This window comes from Podarcis liolepis (genome assembly GCF_965112155.1).
Source record: "Podarcis liolepis genome assembly, chromosome: 2".
In the NCBI taxonomy this organism is placed as follows: domain Eukaryota; kingdom Metazoa; phylum Chordata; class Lepidosauria; order Squamata; family Lacertidae; genus Podarcis; species Podarcis liolepis.
The window spans coordinates 44,072,401-44,089,880 of NC_139555.1; the positions used below are offsets into that span (position 1 = coordinate 44,072,401).

At 43.7% G+C, this 17,480-nt stretch overlaps 1 protein-coding gene across 5 annotated transcripts in view; it reads left to right on the forward strand.

Moving 5' to 3' along the window:
• CACNA1A (calcium voltage-gated channel subunit alpha1 A) overlaps positions 1-17,480 on the forward strand; it is a 265,156-nt gene that overhangs the window by 151,946 nt on the left and 95,730 nt on the right. For all 5 annotated transcript variants that reach the window (XM_083489607.1, XM_083489608.1, XM_083489605.1 and 2 more), the window contains 10 exons: positions 141-272; positions 1,261-1,333; positions 2,191-2,308; positions 2,835-2,902; positions 3,599-3,705; positions 4,648-5,457; positions 6,124-6,590; positions 8,326-8,464; positions 9,103-9,232; positions 15,899-15,958. In XM_083489607.1, the coding sequence (XP_083345733.1) occupies positions 141-272; positions 1,261-1,333; positions 2,191-2,308; positions 2,835-2,902; positions 3,599-3,705; positions 4,648-5,457; positions 6,124-6,590; positions 8,326-8,464; positions 9,103-9,232; positions 15,899-15,958 (2,104 nt within the window). The remainder of the gene's footprint in view (positions 1-140; positions 273-1,260; positions 1,334-2,190; positions 2,309-2,834; positions 2,903-3,598; positions 3,706-4,647; positions 5,458-6,123; positions 6,591-8,325; positions 8,465-9,102; positions 9,233-15,898; positions 15,959-17,480) is intronic.

The window sequence follows — 17,480 nt, forward strand, 5'->3', positions numbered from 1 at the left end:
TTGCATCCTGACAGCCTTCACCAGGCCTGAGTGGAAATATCCTTTCTATCATGTGACCCCTGGAATGAATGTTTGCTTTATGATGTGTGGCCCTAGAAGACAGATTTCCCTGCTAGCTCACATGTGGATTCTCTTGACAGGTACTGGGCTTCCCTACGAAACCTAGTCGTATCTCTGCTGAACTCCATGAAGTCCATCATCAGCCTCCTTTTCCTCCTCTTCCTGTTCATAGTCGTCTTTGCCCTTTTGGGAATGCAACTCTTTGGGGGCCAGTGAGTAATGGGAAAAGCTGGGGGGGTTGACATTTCCTACAACATCCTTAGAGTGAATACTTGGGCCCTGTTCGGATGTCACAATAATGGCCTTTGAAACCATGGTTAAGGTTTGTACCTGCACATTCCCTCCTGCCCCTTGCCTCCCTGCTTTCTGTATCCTCTTTGATGTTAATATCCTGACTTGTTAAACTACCTTTTTTCATGATGTCACTCATGATATCAGATCCTGATTTCATAGCCTACTTTGTAGGCAGTGCTTAAACCACAGTTGACTGGTTCACATGTCACAAGAAACTGTGGTTTAACAAGCCAGGCTGTAAGCACTAATACCCAAGGGGGAATGGGGAAAGCACAGGCACAAAGCTTGCTACAGCTTGCATAAACTATGGTCTATCAGATGAGGATTGTGGTGTCTGAACCCATCCCAAGTCTTGGGCATTGTTCCACTTGGGCATCACACTAACTCATCACAACTCATTTTGGTAATAGGAAGAGCTGGAGTACGCAGATACTCATATCTGTAGTAATATAGAAGTATTCCACACATCCATGCATGCACATACACACATAGCCAGAATCTCTACGGTCTTTCTAGAAAGCTCCTGCTTTTGATCAGCTTTAGAATGGAGAAATCAAATAGGGAATCAATAAGCTAGGGTTCCTCTCCAGTTTCTTCTAGGGACCCTGATGCTAGATACTCATCTCTGCCCACAGCTACAATGTTTTTGCTAGACTTGGAGAGTCTGTGATGTCTCTCTCTCTCTTTCTCTCTCTCTACACACACACACACACACACACACACACACACACACACACACACTATCAAGATTCACACAACTTCCCACATTTCTGTGGTATCTGCAGTTCCTTTAGCAGATAAAGCCAGGATTTGGATGCGAGCTGACTAAGATGGAAAGAGCTGAAGTACCTTAGGATCTGTAACTAACATCTCTGTTTCTGTTGGATTGGTGTTTCTCTTGCTCAGGTTCAATTTTGACGATGGAACCCCTCCGACCAACTTTGACACTTTCCCAGCAGCAATAATGACAGTATTTCAGGTATGCAGGGGGAATGGGAAGGAGGCTGCATTCCCTGTCCTGTTTGTCTTTCTGTCCCTAGAATGAGTCTCATGTAGGGTGACCCCTGAGCTGGGATTATGTGTTGATATGTCCAAAAAGTCCACATAGCACCAGTTCTTCTCTTCTCTTAGTTGTCATAGATTATTATTCACATTAAATTGGATAGTGATGTAGCAACAAAAATGTCACAAAATCTGGCAGCCTGGAGTTGGGGTGATAGTTGAATTTTAGAAACTTGGGTTGTAGAACTGCTGAATCAGCCCCTTAGGATTGGGGTGCTCATACTTTCAGAAGTGTATTTATTGCCACTCTTTGTGTTCTTTTGTTTTTGTATGTGCATTGGAGTAATCAGGATTATTCATAGAAATATATCTTGGATAATTGTATGTAGGTTTGCATCATTAGAATATCTTTGTGTTAAACCTGAGAATTCTTGCCACTCTTTTACTTTTTTTTCTATAAACAAGAAGCAAGTGACCAATTGTTCCTTCCTGCATTCCTTTTAGTTTGTGCCGCTGAATTAATTTGAATATTGCATGTCTTGATTTATTTAATTGCCTTGAGTTCTGTTGAAAAACCATTCTAGAAGTGTGGTAGATAAAAACATTTCAAATAGAAGAAACTAGTGAAACAGAGCACTATTCAGCATCATAACACAGAATAAAACACTTACATTAGAAAGTAGTAGGTTACATTAAAAACCTCTTCAGAATCTTCTATTTAAGTTCTGACCCTGTTTGATCAATAATGAATTCCCTTTCCAATACTACCATTGACTCAGCTGAGGAATCTATCAATTTCATCTGGAATTTCTAGTTATATATTGCATATTTCAGATCTTGACTGGTGAAGACTGGAACGAAGTAATGTATGATGGTATCCAAGCTCAGGGCGGTGTCGATAAAGGAATGATGTTCTCATTCTATTTCATTGTACTGACTTTGTTTGGTAACTGTATCCTTTGTTGAGAAATATATAGTTCTCAAATGTTTATGGGACTAGATTATGAACTCTGAGGCAATAACTACTGGTTATAAAAGCAGGAGATGTCTGGGAACGAGGATTCTTTGGTGGTTCTTCCATCTTTACTGTTGAATGTGTTGCATGGTTGGGGAAATACATCCTCAGTTGAACTTGTTTCCTTCTGTTTAAAATAATGGAGAAATTCCAGTCTGTCAGTACTGGGACCGAGAAATGGTAAAGTCAGTACTTTACATGCTAAAATAAAAGGTCCCCTTTATAAATCTTGAAATTACACTCATTTGGGACACTCCTTCCGAAGGGAGTTGTGGAATAAGATGAACCTCTGGTGCTGAAATAGGCATTAGGTGTGGGTGACTAATTCTGTTAACTCTGCAGTCTGGGTAACCATTTTGGGGAAACCCTGCAAGGGAAACCAAGCATTTGACAACTCTTCAGGTAGTCAAGTGAAAATGAAACTAGAACTGCTTTTGGTTTTGCCTTGACTCTCAACATTCAGACACTTTGCTCAATGTATTCTTGGCTATCGCAGTGGATAATCTTGCCAACGCTCAGGAGCTCACCAAGGTGGGATCACTTCTCCACCACTGGGAAAACTGGGGCTATGGGGAGACATGCTTATTGAATGGGGTGATTACAGGGCTGGGTTTCCTGTATACTGAAAACAGGATTGTGTAGGTGAATGGCTTCCCTCTGCTTCATTTTCTGATTTCTGTCAGTCCAAGGGTTGGCACAGGTGATAGTCTAAACCAATGACTAATTGTGTTAAAACCTGGTGCTAGCTGATCCTTCTTCCTACAGATGTCTGGATGCATCCTAACTCTTGTGTAATTATGCCTAAAATTATATTTTGAACCTCTTTCTTTCATGAACAGGACACTGGCTCTGTCCTGTTACTGCCAGGGTAGCTAATCAGTGGCCCTCCAGATATTGTGGACTCAAATTCCCATTAGCCTCCCAGCCAGCACAGCCAATGGCTAGGCATGATGGGAGCAGTTAATTCAACAACACCTGGAGGGCCACAGGTTTGCCATCCTTGCTCTGTTGGAATCACATTTCTGTCATGAAAGAGGCAATTCAGCCCTTTCTGTGATTGGGAAAGGAATCACAGGACAGTTGTGAAAGCAGCTGTTACGGTTAGCTTAGTGGCACTGGCATTTCCTCATGAACATGTAAGTGCCCCCCTCCCCTGCTCAGACACATAGATATGGGCACTAAACCTCAGGGCAGTGGCAACTCAACTCTAATGTATGGGCTTCACAGGATGAGCAAGAAGAAGAAGAAGCTGCCAGCCAGAAACTTGCCCTCCAGAAGGCAAAGGAAGTAGCAGAAGTGAGCCCTCTGTCTGCAGCCAACATGTCAATAGCAGCGTAAGTGTTGTCTTGATTTACCTCAGCCCCAGGTTTCTTTCTCACAAATGCAAAGCAGGGCAGGCTTACATGTAGCTCCGGATCTCAGTAAAAGGTTCCCACTGGGGGGCGAGTAGGAACAGTTTGGGTCCTGTAAACTGTGAGGAACACTTGTTTATGGAAGGAGAAGTTGGCCCTCACCAGCCCTTAGCCTTCTATCAGAAAGTGCTGGCTTCTTGCATGTCCAAAGAGAACACTATAAAGAGAGATGAGGCAGGAATACAAACTGTGACCCAAATTACTCTAGTTTGTGCATCTTCTAATAGGGGTTTTTGCAAGTAAAAGTAGTAGGAGTAAAGTCTGTATGAATAATGAATAGCTGCCTAAGTCCAACCTGACCTTCCAACATTTCCTAGAGAGGAATCAATATGGCACCTGTGGTGGTGATAGAATAGCTAGGGAAGAGTAAATGGCCAAAGCAAGTGCTAGGAAAGATGTTCAGCCACAGTTGCTGTTCTGTTTTAACCTGTCGTTTGCTGAATCAGGAAGAAGAGCTTTAGTGTCAGCAGCTGGGCCAAGTCATGTCTGCACACATCTGGATTAATGTGCAACATTCATTCCTGTCCATGCCAGAAGCAGCATGTAAACCAAATTCTTCCTTTGGGCTTCCATGCTGCTTCCAGCATTGCCAACAGCACGTATAAGTGGAGAGTTTTACTCTAGGATCTTTTGCAACTTCACAGTTCTTTGGATTGCATTATGCTCTGCAGGCATAGCCTGACCACATCTGAAAGGAATGATTAATTGGCTGGATACAGATTGATTTAATAGGAACACCAGAAAGTCAGAACCAGAGCAGGAAAATTGGCGTCCTTGAGGATGTGGCGTGAGATGGTCTTGGTTTAGGCAGGAGTGCTGAAGCTAAGGGTGCATTTCAAGAAACTGTTTCTGTTTTGTCTTCAGGAAGGAGCAGCAAAAGAACCAGAAGGGCGCTAAATCAGTGTGGGAGCAACGGACAAGTGAGATGCGGAAGCAAAACTTGTTGGCAAGCCGGGAGGCACTATACAATGAACTGGACCCTGAGGATCGCTGGAAGGTCACATTTGCCCGCCAAATGCGACCAGATATGAAAACCCACCTAGACCGGCCACTAGTGGTAGATCCTCAGGAGAATCGAAATAACAACACCAACAAGACACGTCCCAGTGAGCCACCCTTGGACCCCCACTTTGGACAGCAGCGGCCTGAAGAGTTCCTGAGAAAGCCACCTCGCTACCATGAGCACCCCCGAGACCCCCACATATATGAGCGCCCTGACTCAGGGAGCATGGAGCCACGACGCCCACGGAGCAGCAGCAAGGAAATTGATTTCAACCAGGAAAGTGGATACCATGAGATTGACTATTCTAGCAAGGAGCACAATGCCATCCTTGAGCGTGGTTACCGTGGTGACTGTGACTCACAGCGAATCAAGGCCTTGGACCCCCACCGCCGGCACCGAGGCAGCAAAGAGAGCCGAAGTGGGTCACCGCGTACAGGCGATGGTGACCGGGAGCACCGGCGGCATCGGCCTCACCGCCGGGCACCAGATGAGGGAGGGGGGGAGGAGACAAGCAAAGCTGAGCGCAGGCCTCGGCATCGTGAAGGGAGCAGGCCTGCACGCGGTGATGTGGATGGGGAGCAGCCTGATGGAGAAAGGCGCCGACGGCACCGACATACTGCACAGTCCACCTATGAAGCTGATGGCAAGGAGCGACGGCACCGGCGCAGGAAGTAAGTAGGGATAGAAAGGAGACTCCTCAGAAGCAATGGAGCCTGGTTCCCTCATAGCACCCATTCCCCTCAGAACACCAATTTGCCTTTAAATATTACTAGGCTGTTTGAGAACAGTATACAGTTAGGAACCTCACATTCAGATGCTCATGTTGCTGAAGCAAGACCAGCTCAGAACCCACAAGGCTATCTAGTGAGGAAATTATTAGTGAGTAGGTCATCTGCCCCTCTGGAAAGAAAGTTTAGTTTAGTATATGTGTGGATATGGTCAAAATAAGCAAGGCTCTTTTGCTAAACCTGCCATCCTGCTGGCCTATTGCTGTATGGAGCCAATAGCCACCAGGGAACTTGGTTGAAGCTGGACTGAAGGCAGTTAAGCTGGGGTAAGATTAATAGCTGAAATGATAGACAATTTGACTAATACAGCTGCATTATGTGCACATAGGAAGATAGTCTGGCTCTGGTGGGTTAAGGCAATGTCATGTGGGTAATGATGATGCAGCTTTAGAAGTGGAGAGTGTAGGTAATGCTTGTGCTAGAATGAAGCAATTGTCACATGAGCAGGCAGTTTCAAACCCCACTTGCTATTGTGCTAGTTGCATTTCAGTGACCCATTGATATAAACGTTTCAACCTGTGATCAAACTTTTTCTTTTTAATTATACAGAGAGAACCAAGGCTCTGGCCTTCCACCTGGACCAAACCTATCCACCACACGGCCAATCCAACAGGATATGGGGCGTTTGGAGCCCCCAGTGGCTGAGGATATTGACAACATGAAGAACAATAAGCTGGCAACCAATGAGACCTCAAACCAACATCCCATCAGCCACCCTCAGAATCCTACCAAAGGAGGCAGCCACTCAAATTCCACACCAAGCCACCTGCCCCCAAACCCACCTGTTCCCTTGGACCAACCACTCCCCAACTCTCAGAACTCTACCAGTCGCCGGACTCCCAATAATCCTGGCAATCCATCCAGCCCTGGACCCCCTAAAAACCCAGAGAACAGCCTCATTGTCACTAATCCCACCACCCAGAACAATCCACCCAAAACTGCCAAGAAAACAGAGCACACTGTGGTGGAAATCCCACCCACCTTTCCACCACCAATCAACAACGCTATCATGCAAGGTGAGCACTGGGTGCACTGTGTCTGTAGGGCTAGAGCCAGACTACATGGATATGAGGCAGAAGAATTATAGGCACATGTTTGAGATGCAAGTTGGATGGAATTTCATGAGAGGAAAGGATAGAGAAGGCTTTGTTTTGCTTGTGTGGAAGGCAGGAGGAAGTAACCATCACAGGCAATAAAAGAGACAAAATGAATTTGTAGAACACTCACATAATGGTGTTTGTGGTTAGTTCTACCTATTTTCTTGTATTAGTGTAATGGCTGTGCCATCAGCTATGTTACTCCAGGTTATAGTAGTAGATAGGTAGCCGTGTTGGTCTGCCATAGTCAAAATAAAAAAAATTCCTTCCAGTAGCACCTCCAGGTTATGTTTGTGTCTAGCCCAATGGCTATGTAAGTGGACTGATGTTCTGAGTGTGAGTTGGCTCTGTTCCTGTCACAGTTGCACTGACATGCATCTGCATGTGCTGCTGAATTTCTGTGTGTCTGTATCTGTGTTGCCTTGGATATCCTGAAGATTTGTTGTCTCTTTTATGCTGACAGGGGCGCCGACTTATAAAAAATATTGGGGGGGCCCATACCGGGGTCCATACTGGCGGCAGGGTGGCAGTGGTGCTTTTGCATGCAAGAACCGGCCTGCCCTCCCCAGGCTTCGCGCCGGGAGGCGGCCACCCCCTCCTACCAACGTCACCTTAGCCGAACCCAGAAAAAAAGCCCCGCTCCGGCGGCGGGAACTCCCGTCCCCTCCATTCTCCCCTCACCCCGGTCCCTCGCCGGCGACGAATACGCCGTTCCTCGGCCCCGCGGCTCCATTCCTTTCTAAAGTCCCGCCACTGGGGGTCTTCCTCTGACTGACCGACCTGCCCGCCCCTTCTCAGGAGCTCCCGGTCACTTTGGGAGGCGCGCGCCGGAGTCCCCTGCGCGGTTTTTGGCAAGGTGCCTAATAATTTTCTTGAATTATTGGGGGGGCAGAGCCCCCCCAAACGAATTTTTGAGGGGGCTCGGGCCCCCTCAGGCCCCATGGAGTCGGCGCCTATGTATGCTGAGTGTATATAAACCTGTCAGAGGAAACTAAGACTACAGCAACTGTTACATGATAAGTATGACAAGCCACCATATTCTGAATTGCTGAGGACTTCATTGCACAGAGCAGAATGTACACACTTTACACCTGGGAAAGATTTTTTTTTTAATCTGTTGCATCTGTATATATCAAGGGCTTTTAGTTGTAAATTATCTTAAATATTTATGACATGGTAAATTGAGTAAATAAAAGAATAAAATATTGGGGATACTGCTGGCATGCTATACATATTGTCCAGGTCGGTGTGTGCTATGGTTCAAGAGGCTTTGTCTTTCTGACTGTGTTGGAGCATTTCCATACACAAGTTGTCATGCATCTGTCTGAGTCCTGCAAACCTTTGTGCAGATATTTTTGCATCCCAGAATTGGATGTCAATATCTACTTTGTACACTTCGTGTTTTCTGTAGGCATATGCAGTGCACCAGTAAAAAAACAAAACCAAAACCTGTTTCTATGTGTAGAGTATCCAACATCCTGGTCTCCATATTTGTCCTTAACTTGCTCCCCAACTCCCCCAAAAGACTACTCACCATAAGTTTCTGCATATGCAGAACTGACTGGATCCACTTTTGCTAAAACGGTACTGGGAGGACTGAGAGAGGGAACATATCAAGACTGATCACTTTTATTTTTCTCCACCTGTTCACCAGTCAATAAAAATGCCAACCCTGAACCTCTGCCCAAGAAGGAGGAAGAAAAAAAGGAGGAGGAAGAAGAAGATGATGGAGGGGAGGGACCCAAGCCTATGCCACCATACAGCTCTATGTTCATTCTCTCAACCACTAACCCGTAAGTATTGCTCCATTATGGACTGAAAGATAGCTGGGAACCTGATACCATAGTTCACAAATGGTTAGAGTGTGTGAAAATTGGATACTTGGCTGGATTATGCAGAGGATTCATTCAGAGGATGAAGGAGGACTGCTTATTTGCAGAGACTGAGTCTTTGGGGCTCTGATTTAGGTTGAATATGTCAATTTTTGTGAACACGGGCAGAGAATGAGAAGGATCATGCTGGCTGGATTCATGAGACTGATCCACAACTAGGCTCAGAGATATTAAGGTTGGCTTAATGCACCAGAACCTAATATATATTGGTGGCTTTGACTATTTTCAAAATATAAATAAATAAATAAATCAGAGCTGAAGACAAGTGCCCTCTCAAAAGTCTCCACTCCAGCTTGTGGAGAACTTGAGTGGCAGTGAAATGGGCATCACTATTTTTCACTGAATTTCTCTGGGGGAGAAAGTGGTCTTTTTCCAGCAATAAAAAATACAGTGGGAAATGTTCTAAAAAATATATACTCCGAGTAATTCTCACTCAGCTCCAAAATAAATATTTTATCTAATTCAGTAGGAGAAATGTAGCCATTTGCTCAGCACTTGTGACACCTTCCACAGAATATGTTTTTGCCCATTGGTACTAGGTTTCGGCGGCTCTGTCATTACATTGTCAACCTGCGCTACTTTGAAATCTGCATCCTGATGGTGATTGCCATGAGCAGCATTGCTTTGGCTGCTGAAGATCCTGTGCAGCCAAGTGCTCCCCGTAACAATGTAAGTCCTTCCTGCGTTCCTTTACTTTTATCTGTAAATCTCCATTGCAGCTCCTGCTCTCCTCTGACTTTGAAGATGAATCATAGGATACCAAAATAGATATGTGGCCAGCTCTTGAAGGCCCACTGTTTAGCTGGGGAAGACTATGTCTCTTAGTTAGCCTTGATGGGTACGACTATGGCCTGATCGAAATGTCTCAAGGCAGTGAGACATCTTGCTATAGAAACAAGTATTCTCCTTATCATTGGATGTTGTAGCCATGGTTTGCTACAAAATCGAGTTCATGAGCAGGGAATCTCAAGCTTGGGGCTGAATGTGGTCCTCCAGGCCTCTGTAGTTGGCCTTTGGGACCCTCCCTAGGCCATGCCCACTCTGTAGGCCTCCCCACTCACTGGCTACACTCCCTCCTCAAATGCTTTTGCCTGGCTGGTATGTGTGCTTGAACCGTGGTTCCTCTTTCTTGCCTGAATGGAAGTGTGTGTGATTCCTCACCGTGGTCTAGTTTGATGAGACTGGCCAGGAGCAAAGCTGGACAGTGACCCAGTAAGGGCATTTGGGAGGCTGCTGTACAGGAGTTCCATCAAAAAGTAAACCAGGGAGGTCTGCTGGAATAAAAGGAACTCCTGGTCAGTTAGCATAAGTACCTTCCACATCTCTGCTGGTCCAACCTGCAGCTCTGTCTCTCCTCCTTTAGTAATAGAAATACGAATTTTATTATTTGTACCCTGCTCATCTGACTGGGTTGCCTACCTACTGTTGCTCCCTTAATTCCACATTTTATATGGGAGTTCTTGGTATGTGTAGAGATGTCAGATGGTCCTCAGCTATATAGCACCTCATACCAGTGCCCTTGTAAGATCTATATTGTATTAGCCTGCTGCATGTTCTGTCTACATCTGGGATTGGTGACCACCTAGGAGCTGTACTAACTGTCCGAACCTATGATCCAATTAGTATGGTTTTCAGTAGAGCTACGTAGAACTCAGCATATGATTGCATGGCTTTGTGATCACTTTACCATACATTCCAAACTTTGACTGAATATGGATAGAGCTTGGAAGGAAGGAATGGGAACTAGAGCTCAAGATCGTACTGGAACTTAGGTGCATCTTGCTTATTTTCTGTCCTTCCTGCCGCTTTCTAACTGATTGAGATAATCTGATAGACAACCATACTAGGGTGACTTACCAGTGTCATGTCAGCTGTCAAATTCATAATTCACTGGCCCCAGTGAGTGAAATGTTGGCGATGGGCCTTTGAGAGAGAAACCTGTCAGGGGACTGCCATTGGAACAGGGGAGGGAGGCAGGGGGGCCGTTAGAATACAGAGAGCCTCCAAAACGCCTGAGGAGCAGTTCCTCTTCCAGCGGTGGGAAAAGCCACACCTCCAGTGGAGAGCTGGCCAGGAGGGACGCACGCCAGTTCCGTTGCCCAGATTGCGCAGAGGGGTGAAACGCAAGGAGGGGAGGAAGAGGCTTGGGGTGCCGAAGTTCTTATGTTGAGGGAGAAGCCGGAAGGGGCCACCTTTGCCTTATGTTTTCCAAGACCTTATGGACAGCTTCATACATTAATGATTTTTCTACATGGATATTGCTCTTTGTAGGCAAAATCTTGTATATCCTCATATCACACAAGGGTTCAGATGTCTATTTCAATGTGTGCATGCAGCCAAATAGACACATGTGAGTTGGTTGCACGTGATGGTGTACAGTTTTTTCTACACTGAGGTGATTTTCATATCGGGAAATTGCCATGCATATAGAAGCCTTATGTCTGGTATTAGCCAGTCCTTTGAGAATATTGTAAAAAAATTATATTTGGGGTGGGATTGTTATTAACACTACTGATCTTATAATATTATATGTGAAAAGCAAAAATCCCTCTTCCAGTATCTGACTTTCTGAGAAAAGCAGCTGGGATTTAAATAGGTTAGGAGGGAGGTGTAGTGGTATAAAGGGAGAGAAAGAGATAAATCACAGCCTGGCTCTGCTACCAGCTTACACTGCACTTTCTTTTTCAAGAGCTTCACTGGACAGGTCCCATGAGATATCCCTACGGAAAAATGAGTGAAATAATTAGAGCAGCATCTCCACTAGGGATGGGCAGGAGGGAGGGCCTCTACTGGGCTTCTCTGTTTCATGCAGTAATAAGAAACCTTTGTGCTGGGATGAGGATAAAATCAACAGAATACATCCCAATAACCAAAGGACACCCCCCCCCCCAGCTTTATGCTAGCTGAACATAAGAATAACCTGGCCCAGGGTGGGCATCCAGCACCAGTGTCATACATCTTTGGGTGCTAAAGGAGTTCAGTTTCTGTACATTCTGGTGCAAACTGACCTGATACATACCTGCAGGCCTAATGTGTGGACTGAAACAATTTCACACTTTTCCAAATAGTGCAATGTAGCTCTTGGCTCAATGATGCACCAAAATGCATTACAATGTTCATTTTAGAGTAAAGTACATATAAACGTGTAATTTTGACATAAAATAAGTTTTACTCAAAGTAGACCCATTAAAATAAAATAAGCATGACTGTTATGTCTATTAATTTCAGGGGGTCTACTCTTGAGTAAAACTTAGTTGAATACCATACCACTATGTATTTAAATACAACTTCTAGTGTGGATTCAAAGATCACTGATTAATGTGGAAACAGGTCAAAAGATGTGTCAACAGATATGGATGAAAACAAACAAAAATTGATATGGACCAGGAACAGACTGAACTATGTACATTTGGGACTATTAATACCCAGTAAGATAGCGTGTAACTGGCAGAAGTGAAGGCCAGCAAAGAGTAAAACCTGTTAAAGGGCATGTCAAGGGAGGTATTAACATGATTTGGACATATCTTAATGGTTGAATTTTGTTTTTATTCCCATTTCCTGTGTTTAATGAGCTGTGACCTCTGCAGTTTATTGACTACATGGCATCTCCATGCACCCTGGTGATTTCCCCCTTTTCTTTCAGACTGTCTAATGTGGATACCAAAACAATTTTGGCTTATTTTTGTTTGTGGCTCCTATTCTGAAAAGGAATTTTCCTGCACAAAATTGAAAAAAAAGCTTTACATATAGGCAAATATTCAGTGATTTAAAAAACCCCTGCTAGTTTAAGATCAGAGTTAAGATGTTGTCCTTGTCCTGTGTTGCCTTATGAAGCCTATGGCCCTTACTTAATGTATTGCTAGAGGACTCATGTCAGTTTGTGGCTTATATCATAGCTAGCAGGATGGATTAAAGAGTAGCAGAGTGGGGAATCCTCTGATGCACTAGGGGTGAGACTGGTACAGTACTGCTACCAATGACTTGGGGCATGGGGTGTGCAGACCTCTTTCCTAGCACCATTACAACGGAAGATTATACCAAAAACAGTAAAGCAAGTTTTGGAAATAATCCAGCTGTTTCATAGATTTTAAAGAGGCAACAAGAAAAGGAACGGGTTTCTTAATTATTTATATTTCAGTGCATATGTAGGCCAGTGCCTCTTCCCCTCTAAAAAAGCTCTCATGGGAACTTACAGAGAATATCGTTAGATAAGGGAGCTTACAAATTTTAGTCCACGCATATTTTCTGTTGCAAAGTGATATTCAGAGGGTGCAATCTGAAGCAAAGCAGTTGTGTTCTGGAAGAGGGAATTCAGTTGCTTCATAAGGCACCACAGGACAGCATGAGGCATCTTTGCTGTTCACAGGAATTCCAAACTCCCCATATGGATTTGGGCCTGAATGACCAAGGAAAAGTGTATGTGCATGGGGAATAAGTTGTAAGCAAGCGCAATTTGTACATCGCACAACATCATTCCTGATCATGAGGTTCATCTGTTAAGGCATCAGCCTTAGCTTCCAGTTTCCCAGCTTTGCAGAGCTTGAGTCAACACGAGCCAGCCCTAACTCTAATCTTAAACCAGCAGGTTTTATGATTTAATTTCACAGGTTTTTAAAAAGAAAATGTATTAAAATACTGGAGTCTGCTAAACATAAAAGTAGTTGTTTTGTAACTATTAATTGTTGGATATAATTGGCAATTCTCCATTATGCACTTTCATTCATACTCTGAACTTTACACCTCACTGCAGCCTGTTATGAAGACTGTACAGTACCGGTATTTAGCAAACTGAAATGCAACTCGCAGTGTTACAAAGCTTGGTCTAGAGCCTGACAATTTTAAACTGCTAACCACATGGCATCTTATTTTCAAAGTAAAAAAGAAAGAAAATGAAGACTTTAGGTACCATTATGTTCAGTAGGCTATCATAGAAAAATCTGACCTGGATCTGTCGAACTTACAAACCAATTGACAGGGGCATGCTGCCCTCAGGATAGTCTATGCTCCTACTCTTTCAGGATCTGTTAAACACACACACACTCTCTCTCTCCCACCCACACCCATATTTATCTTTAACTATGCAATGTGTGCAAATGGATATGTTATATACTGAAGTTCTCACCCTGGGCCAGCAGGGGGATACTGTAGATACCGTAGTTTTCACTCAGGTCCGCATATGCAAATAAGGAATTGAAAGTGACGTTCACTGATTAGATAGTTACAGAAAGTTGTTACTGTTGCTTTGTAGTTGAGCTCTCTATAAGCAGGTTGGCTGAACCCTTCAGGTTCAGTTCTGTTCTGGCCTGTGAATAAACAAGAGCTGTCTGAAGAATCACTGTGTCATCTGATATGTTCACCCACAACTTAACAGGATAGATGTGCCTCTTCTACGTTTAGAAAGATTTGCTGTTCTGAGTGATCTTGCACAGGCTTACAGTATACCTCATTGTTTTACTTCCCTACCTTCTGGCAAACTAACTCCCTAAGGCCTCAGAAATTACCTCCATATTGCTTCAGTTGTCACTTAACTGCCGCCCCTCCCCCACATGAGAACAGTGCTGGACATGCTTGACCTCTGTGGTAAACAGCTCCATATATATTTAAAAATATTTTTTACTATTGCTGGCTATTCACCAAAAAAAAATCCAATTCTCAGCAAAAACAACATTTTGGAGCCTGTATCAATAACAGCACAACATGGCTGCCATAGCTGAGCCTGCCTAGTCACAAAATGACCACCAAGAGACCCCTGTCCCCATTCCTCTCCAATAAATTCCTGTTCAATTGATTCCCGAGCCACATGTTTCCTCTCCATCAGAAAACTCATCCCCACGCTCTTTCTCTCCTATAGATAGCAACTGTGGCAGTGTAATCTCATACCCTCCAACATTTCTCCGATAAAAATAGGGACGTCCCATTCCATAATGATGATTTTACCATTTGTACCCCACACATCCTACTGGGTTGCCCCAGACACTCTGGGCAGCTTCCAACATATATAAAAATAATAATTAAACATTAAAAAAAAAAATACCTATACAGGATTGCCTTCAGATGGCTCGGGGGTTGGATAACTCCATACCCTCCAGTGAAAATAGGGATATCCTAAGGAAAAGTGGGACATTCCAGGAACAAATCAGAAACCGGGACAGCTTCTCTAAATCAGGGATGTCCCTGGAAAATAGGGATACTTGGAGGGTTTGTAATCTTGTGAAACACATGACGCTTGTTTAATCCAGTGGTCATCAAGTTCTTTGCATCTGGAGACATAGTTAGAATTTTGTGAAGGTGTTGAGGGCACCAGTCACAAAATGGCTGCTGCCAGGGTGGTGGCCTAATGCAAAATGGCTGCTCCCTCCTCAACAGCAGGATTGGAGTAAACGGCCAGGACAACTGCAGAGGAGGCAAATTTTTGCTCTGCTTTTGCTGCTGCTCCCTAAAAATGGAGGAGAGATACTGAACTATCACTGGAGGACACCTCCCCCACACATATTGATTTACATCAACTGGCCTTGCCACAAGGTTTCTGGGCAGAGTGGGGAGATTAAACAAAAACAAAATACAGCCTAGTTAATATGAATGATCTTTGGGCCATGGAGGGATGTGTTAGTGTTGAGTTTTTGTTTTTTTATCTGATGTTTAGGGGGTGGGAGAGTTGTTTTGTTTGTTGTTAGCGTTTATTGTTTTTGTTTTTCCAATATGTTGTATGGGATCAGTGTAAATGTGGCACTTTTGTAGAGCTCATCAGGTAAATCGTGTATGTCAAATTCCAAATCATTAGCCCACCAGTTGCTATTTTTATAAGCTATAAAACGTTTATGCATGTAATCACAGAACCTTGTTTTTGCTACTCTAACTATATGCCCCTATAAATCAGCCCTTTTCTAATAGCAACATCAGAAGCCAAAGGACAGCTTTAACTCCCATGGAGATAGGAAGTTACACATGCAGATGCTTTTTATGTTTCCGTTAGCATCTTCCACAGATAACAATGGTTACAATAGGAACTCCATAAGGTGGTAGTAGAGTAAAACACAATTCGAAATTCTGACCCTCATTACAGATCAGTAAGGCTGTAGTATCTCATAAAAGATGGAGAAGTGACCAGAATGCAGTATGGATTACTTTATTGATTCTAGATAATATAATAGTCTTTAATCTGTCATTTGTTGCTTTGAACCTTATCTCCTGCATGCTGCTGACTAGATTGTGTTTAGAGACAAAATGGAAGCCAAGGTCTGCCTTGGTCACGAGTTTGGTTAGGATTTATGACTTCAGAGATGTGGTGAGACCTGAACTATATTTTTAATTCCTTTATGTCATTTCTCCCTTTAGGTTCTCCGTTACTTTGACTATGTCTTCACAGGTGTCTTCACCTTTGAAATGGTTGTTAAGGTTAGTAATTGGGGAACTGGGCTTGAGCCTGTGATCTCATGACATTTTGGTAGTGTTTGGAACAGAGAACTTGAAGCTGCAGGGCAGAAGTAGAGCTGGGCTGAAGGTTTGTGAATCAGTATTTGGGGAGCATGAGAAACAAATGTCCCTTGGGGGAATCGCTCAAAAGAGCCTTTTCACACCTCCTTTCCCATTTAGTAGTCCAACAGGCACACATATCTTTCTTAGCTTGCCCAGGTCGAGTGAAAATTCCAGAAATAAGATATTCTCTTTCTTTCTTTCTTATAATGAATATACTGCTTAATATTTCAAAAATCTCTAAGCAGTTACGATTAACTACTCTGTCAAAATACAATATGGATTTGAATACTTCCAAACCATTCTTACCCTCAGAAAAAAACAACAACAGTTGTACATGGACACAGTTATGAACAAGTAAGGGTATGTGTGCCTCAAACCAGAGCTTTCAGAAACTAAACTCTGCCACTCTGCCTCCTGTACAGCCAGCACTCTAATTCTTCAGCAACCCTAGCAAATTAAGAGTTAAACTACATGCTATGATTATTGTGTGGTGTGCAGCTACATCTCTTTGTCTTAAATTAATTATAGCCCTAGGGGTGGATTGTTAATGTGATCGCACCATGCACAGAGAGGAAATCTATCCCTTTCCTCCATACCTACAACTCCCTCCCTGCAAAAAATGTCCCCACTACAGTTATAAAGCATAGTATAAAAGCATCGTAGCAGGGGAGGGGGGCAGTTTTCGGGAGAAGGTTGTGGCTAGGAAGGGAAAGGATAAACCTTCCCTTCCTGCATGCTGCAGTCACAATAACAATTGCCCCCATGACCAGAATTGTAAGAAAAACAAGAGACAGCCTAGAGCAGATCTCTGCTGGGGCTTGACTGAACACTTAAGACAGACGCACACAAGTTTAGATTCACTGGTGAGGAAATGTACAGACATGGTGACACTGACAGATATCTAGGGCCTAATTCATATACCTCGGGTTACAAACACCTCAGGTTACAAACACTTCGTGTTACAAACTCTGCTAACCCAGAAGTAGTACCTCGGGTTAAGAACTTTGCCCCAGGATGAGAACAGAAATCGCACGGCGGCAGCAGGAGGCCCCATTAGCTAAAGTGGTACCTCAGGTTAAGAATGGTTTCAGGTTAAGAACGGACCTCCTAAACTAATTAAGTTTGTAACCCGAATTACCACTGTATAATATGTTAGCCACTTGAAAGCAGAGCCAAACTGAAACCTTTTCACCCTGGAAGCCATTTGTGTGAAGTGTCCTCCTAGAAAGTTACAAAAATTTCAAATGTGCTAGCATATTTCCTTGAGGGCACTTAACTGCGCCTAAGAAAGCAAGGCATTATTCCCCAAATGTGGTTATTATAGTGAGGAATATTGTGTTTTCATGCTGCAGCTTTACAAGCTAAAGTGTGCCGTAGTTCACACTGCTGGCTTCTCTTGAGGCTACTGCGGATTGATTGTGTGACAGGCTTTTTTCACTTC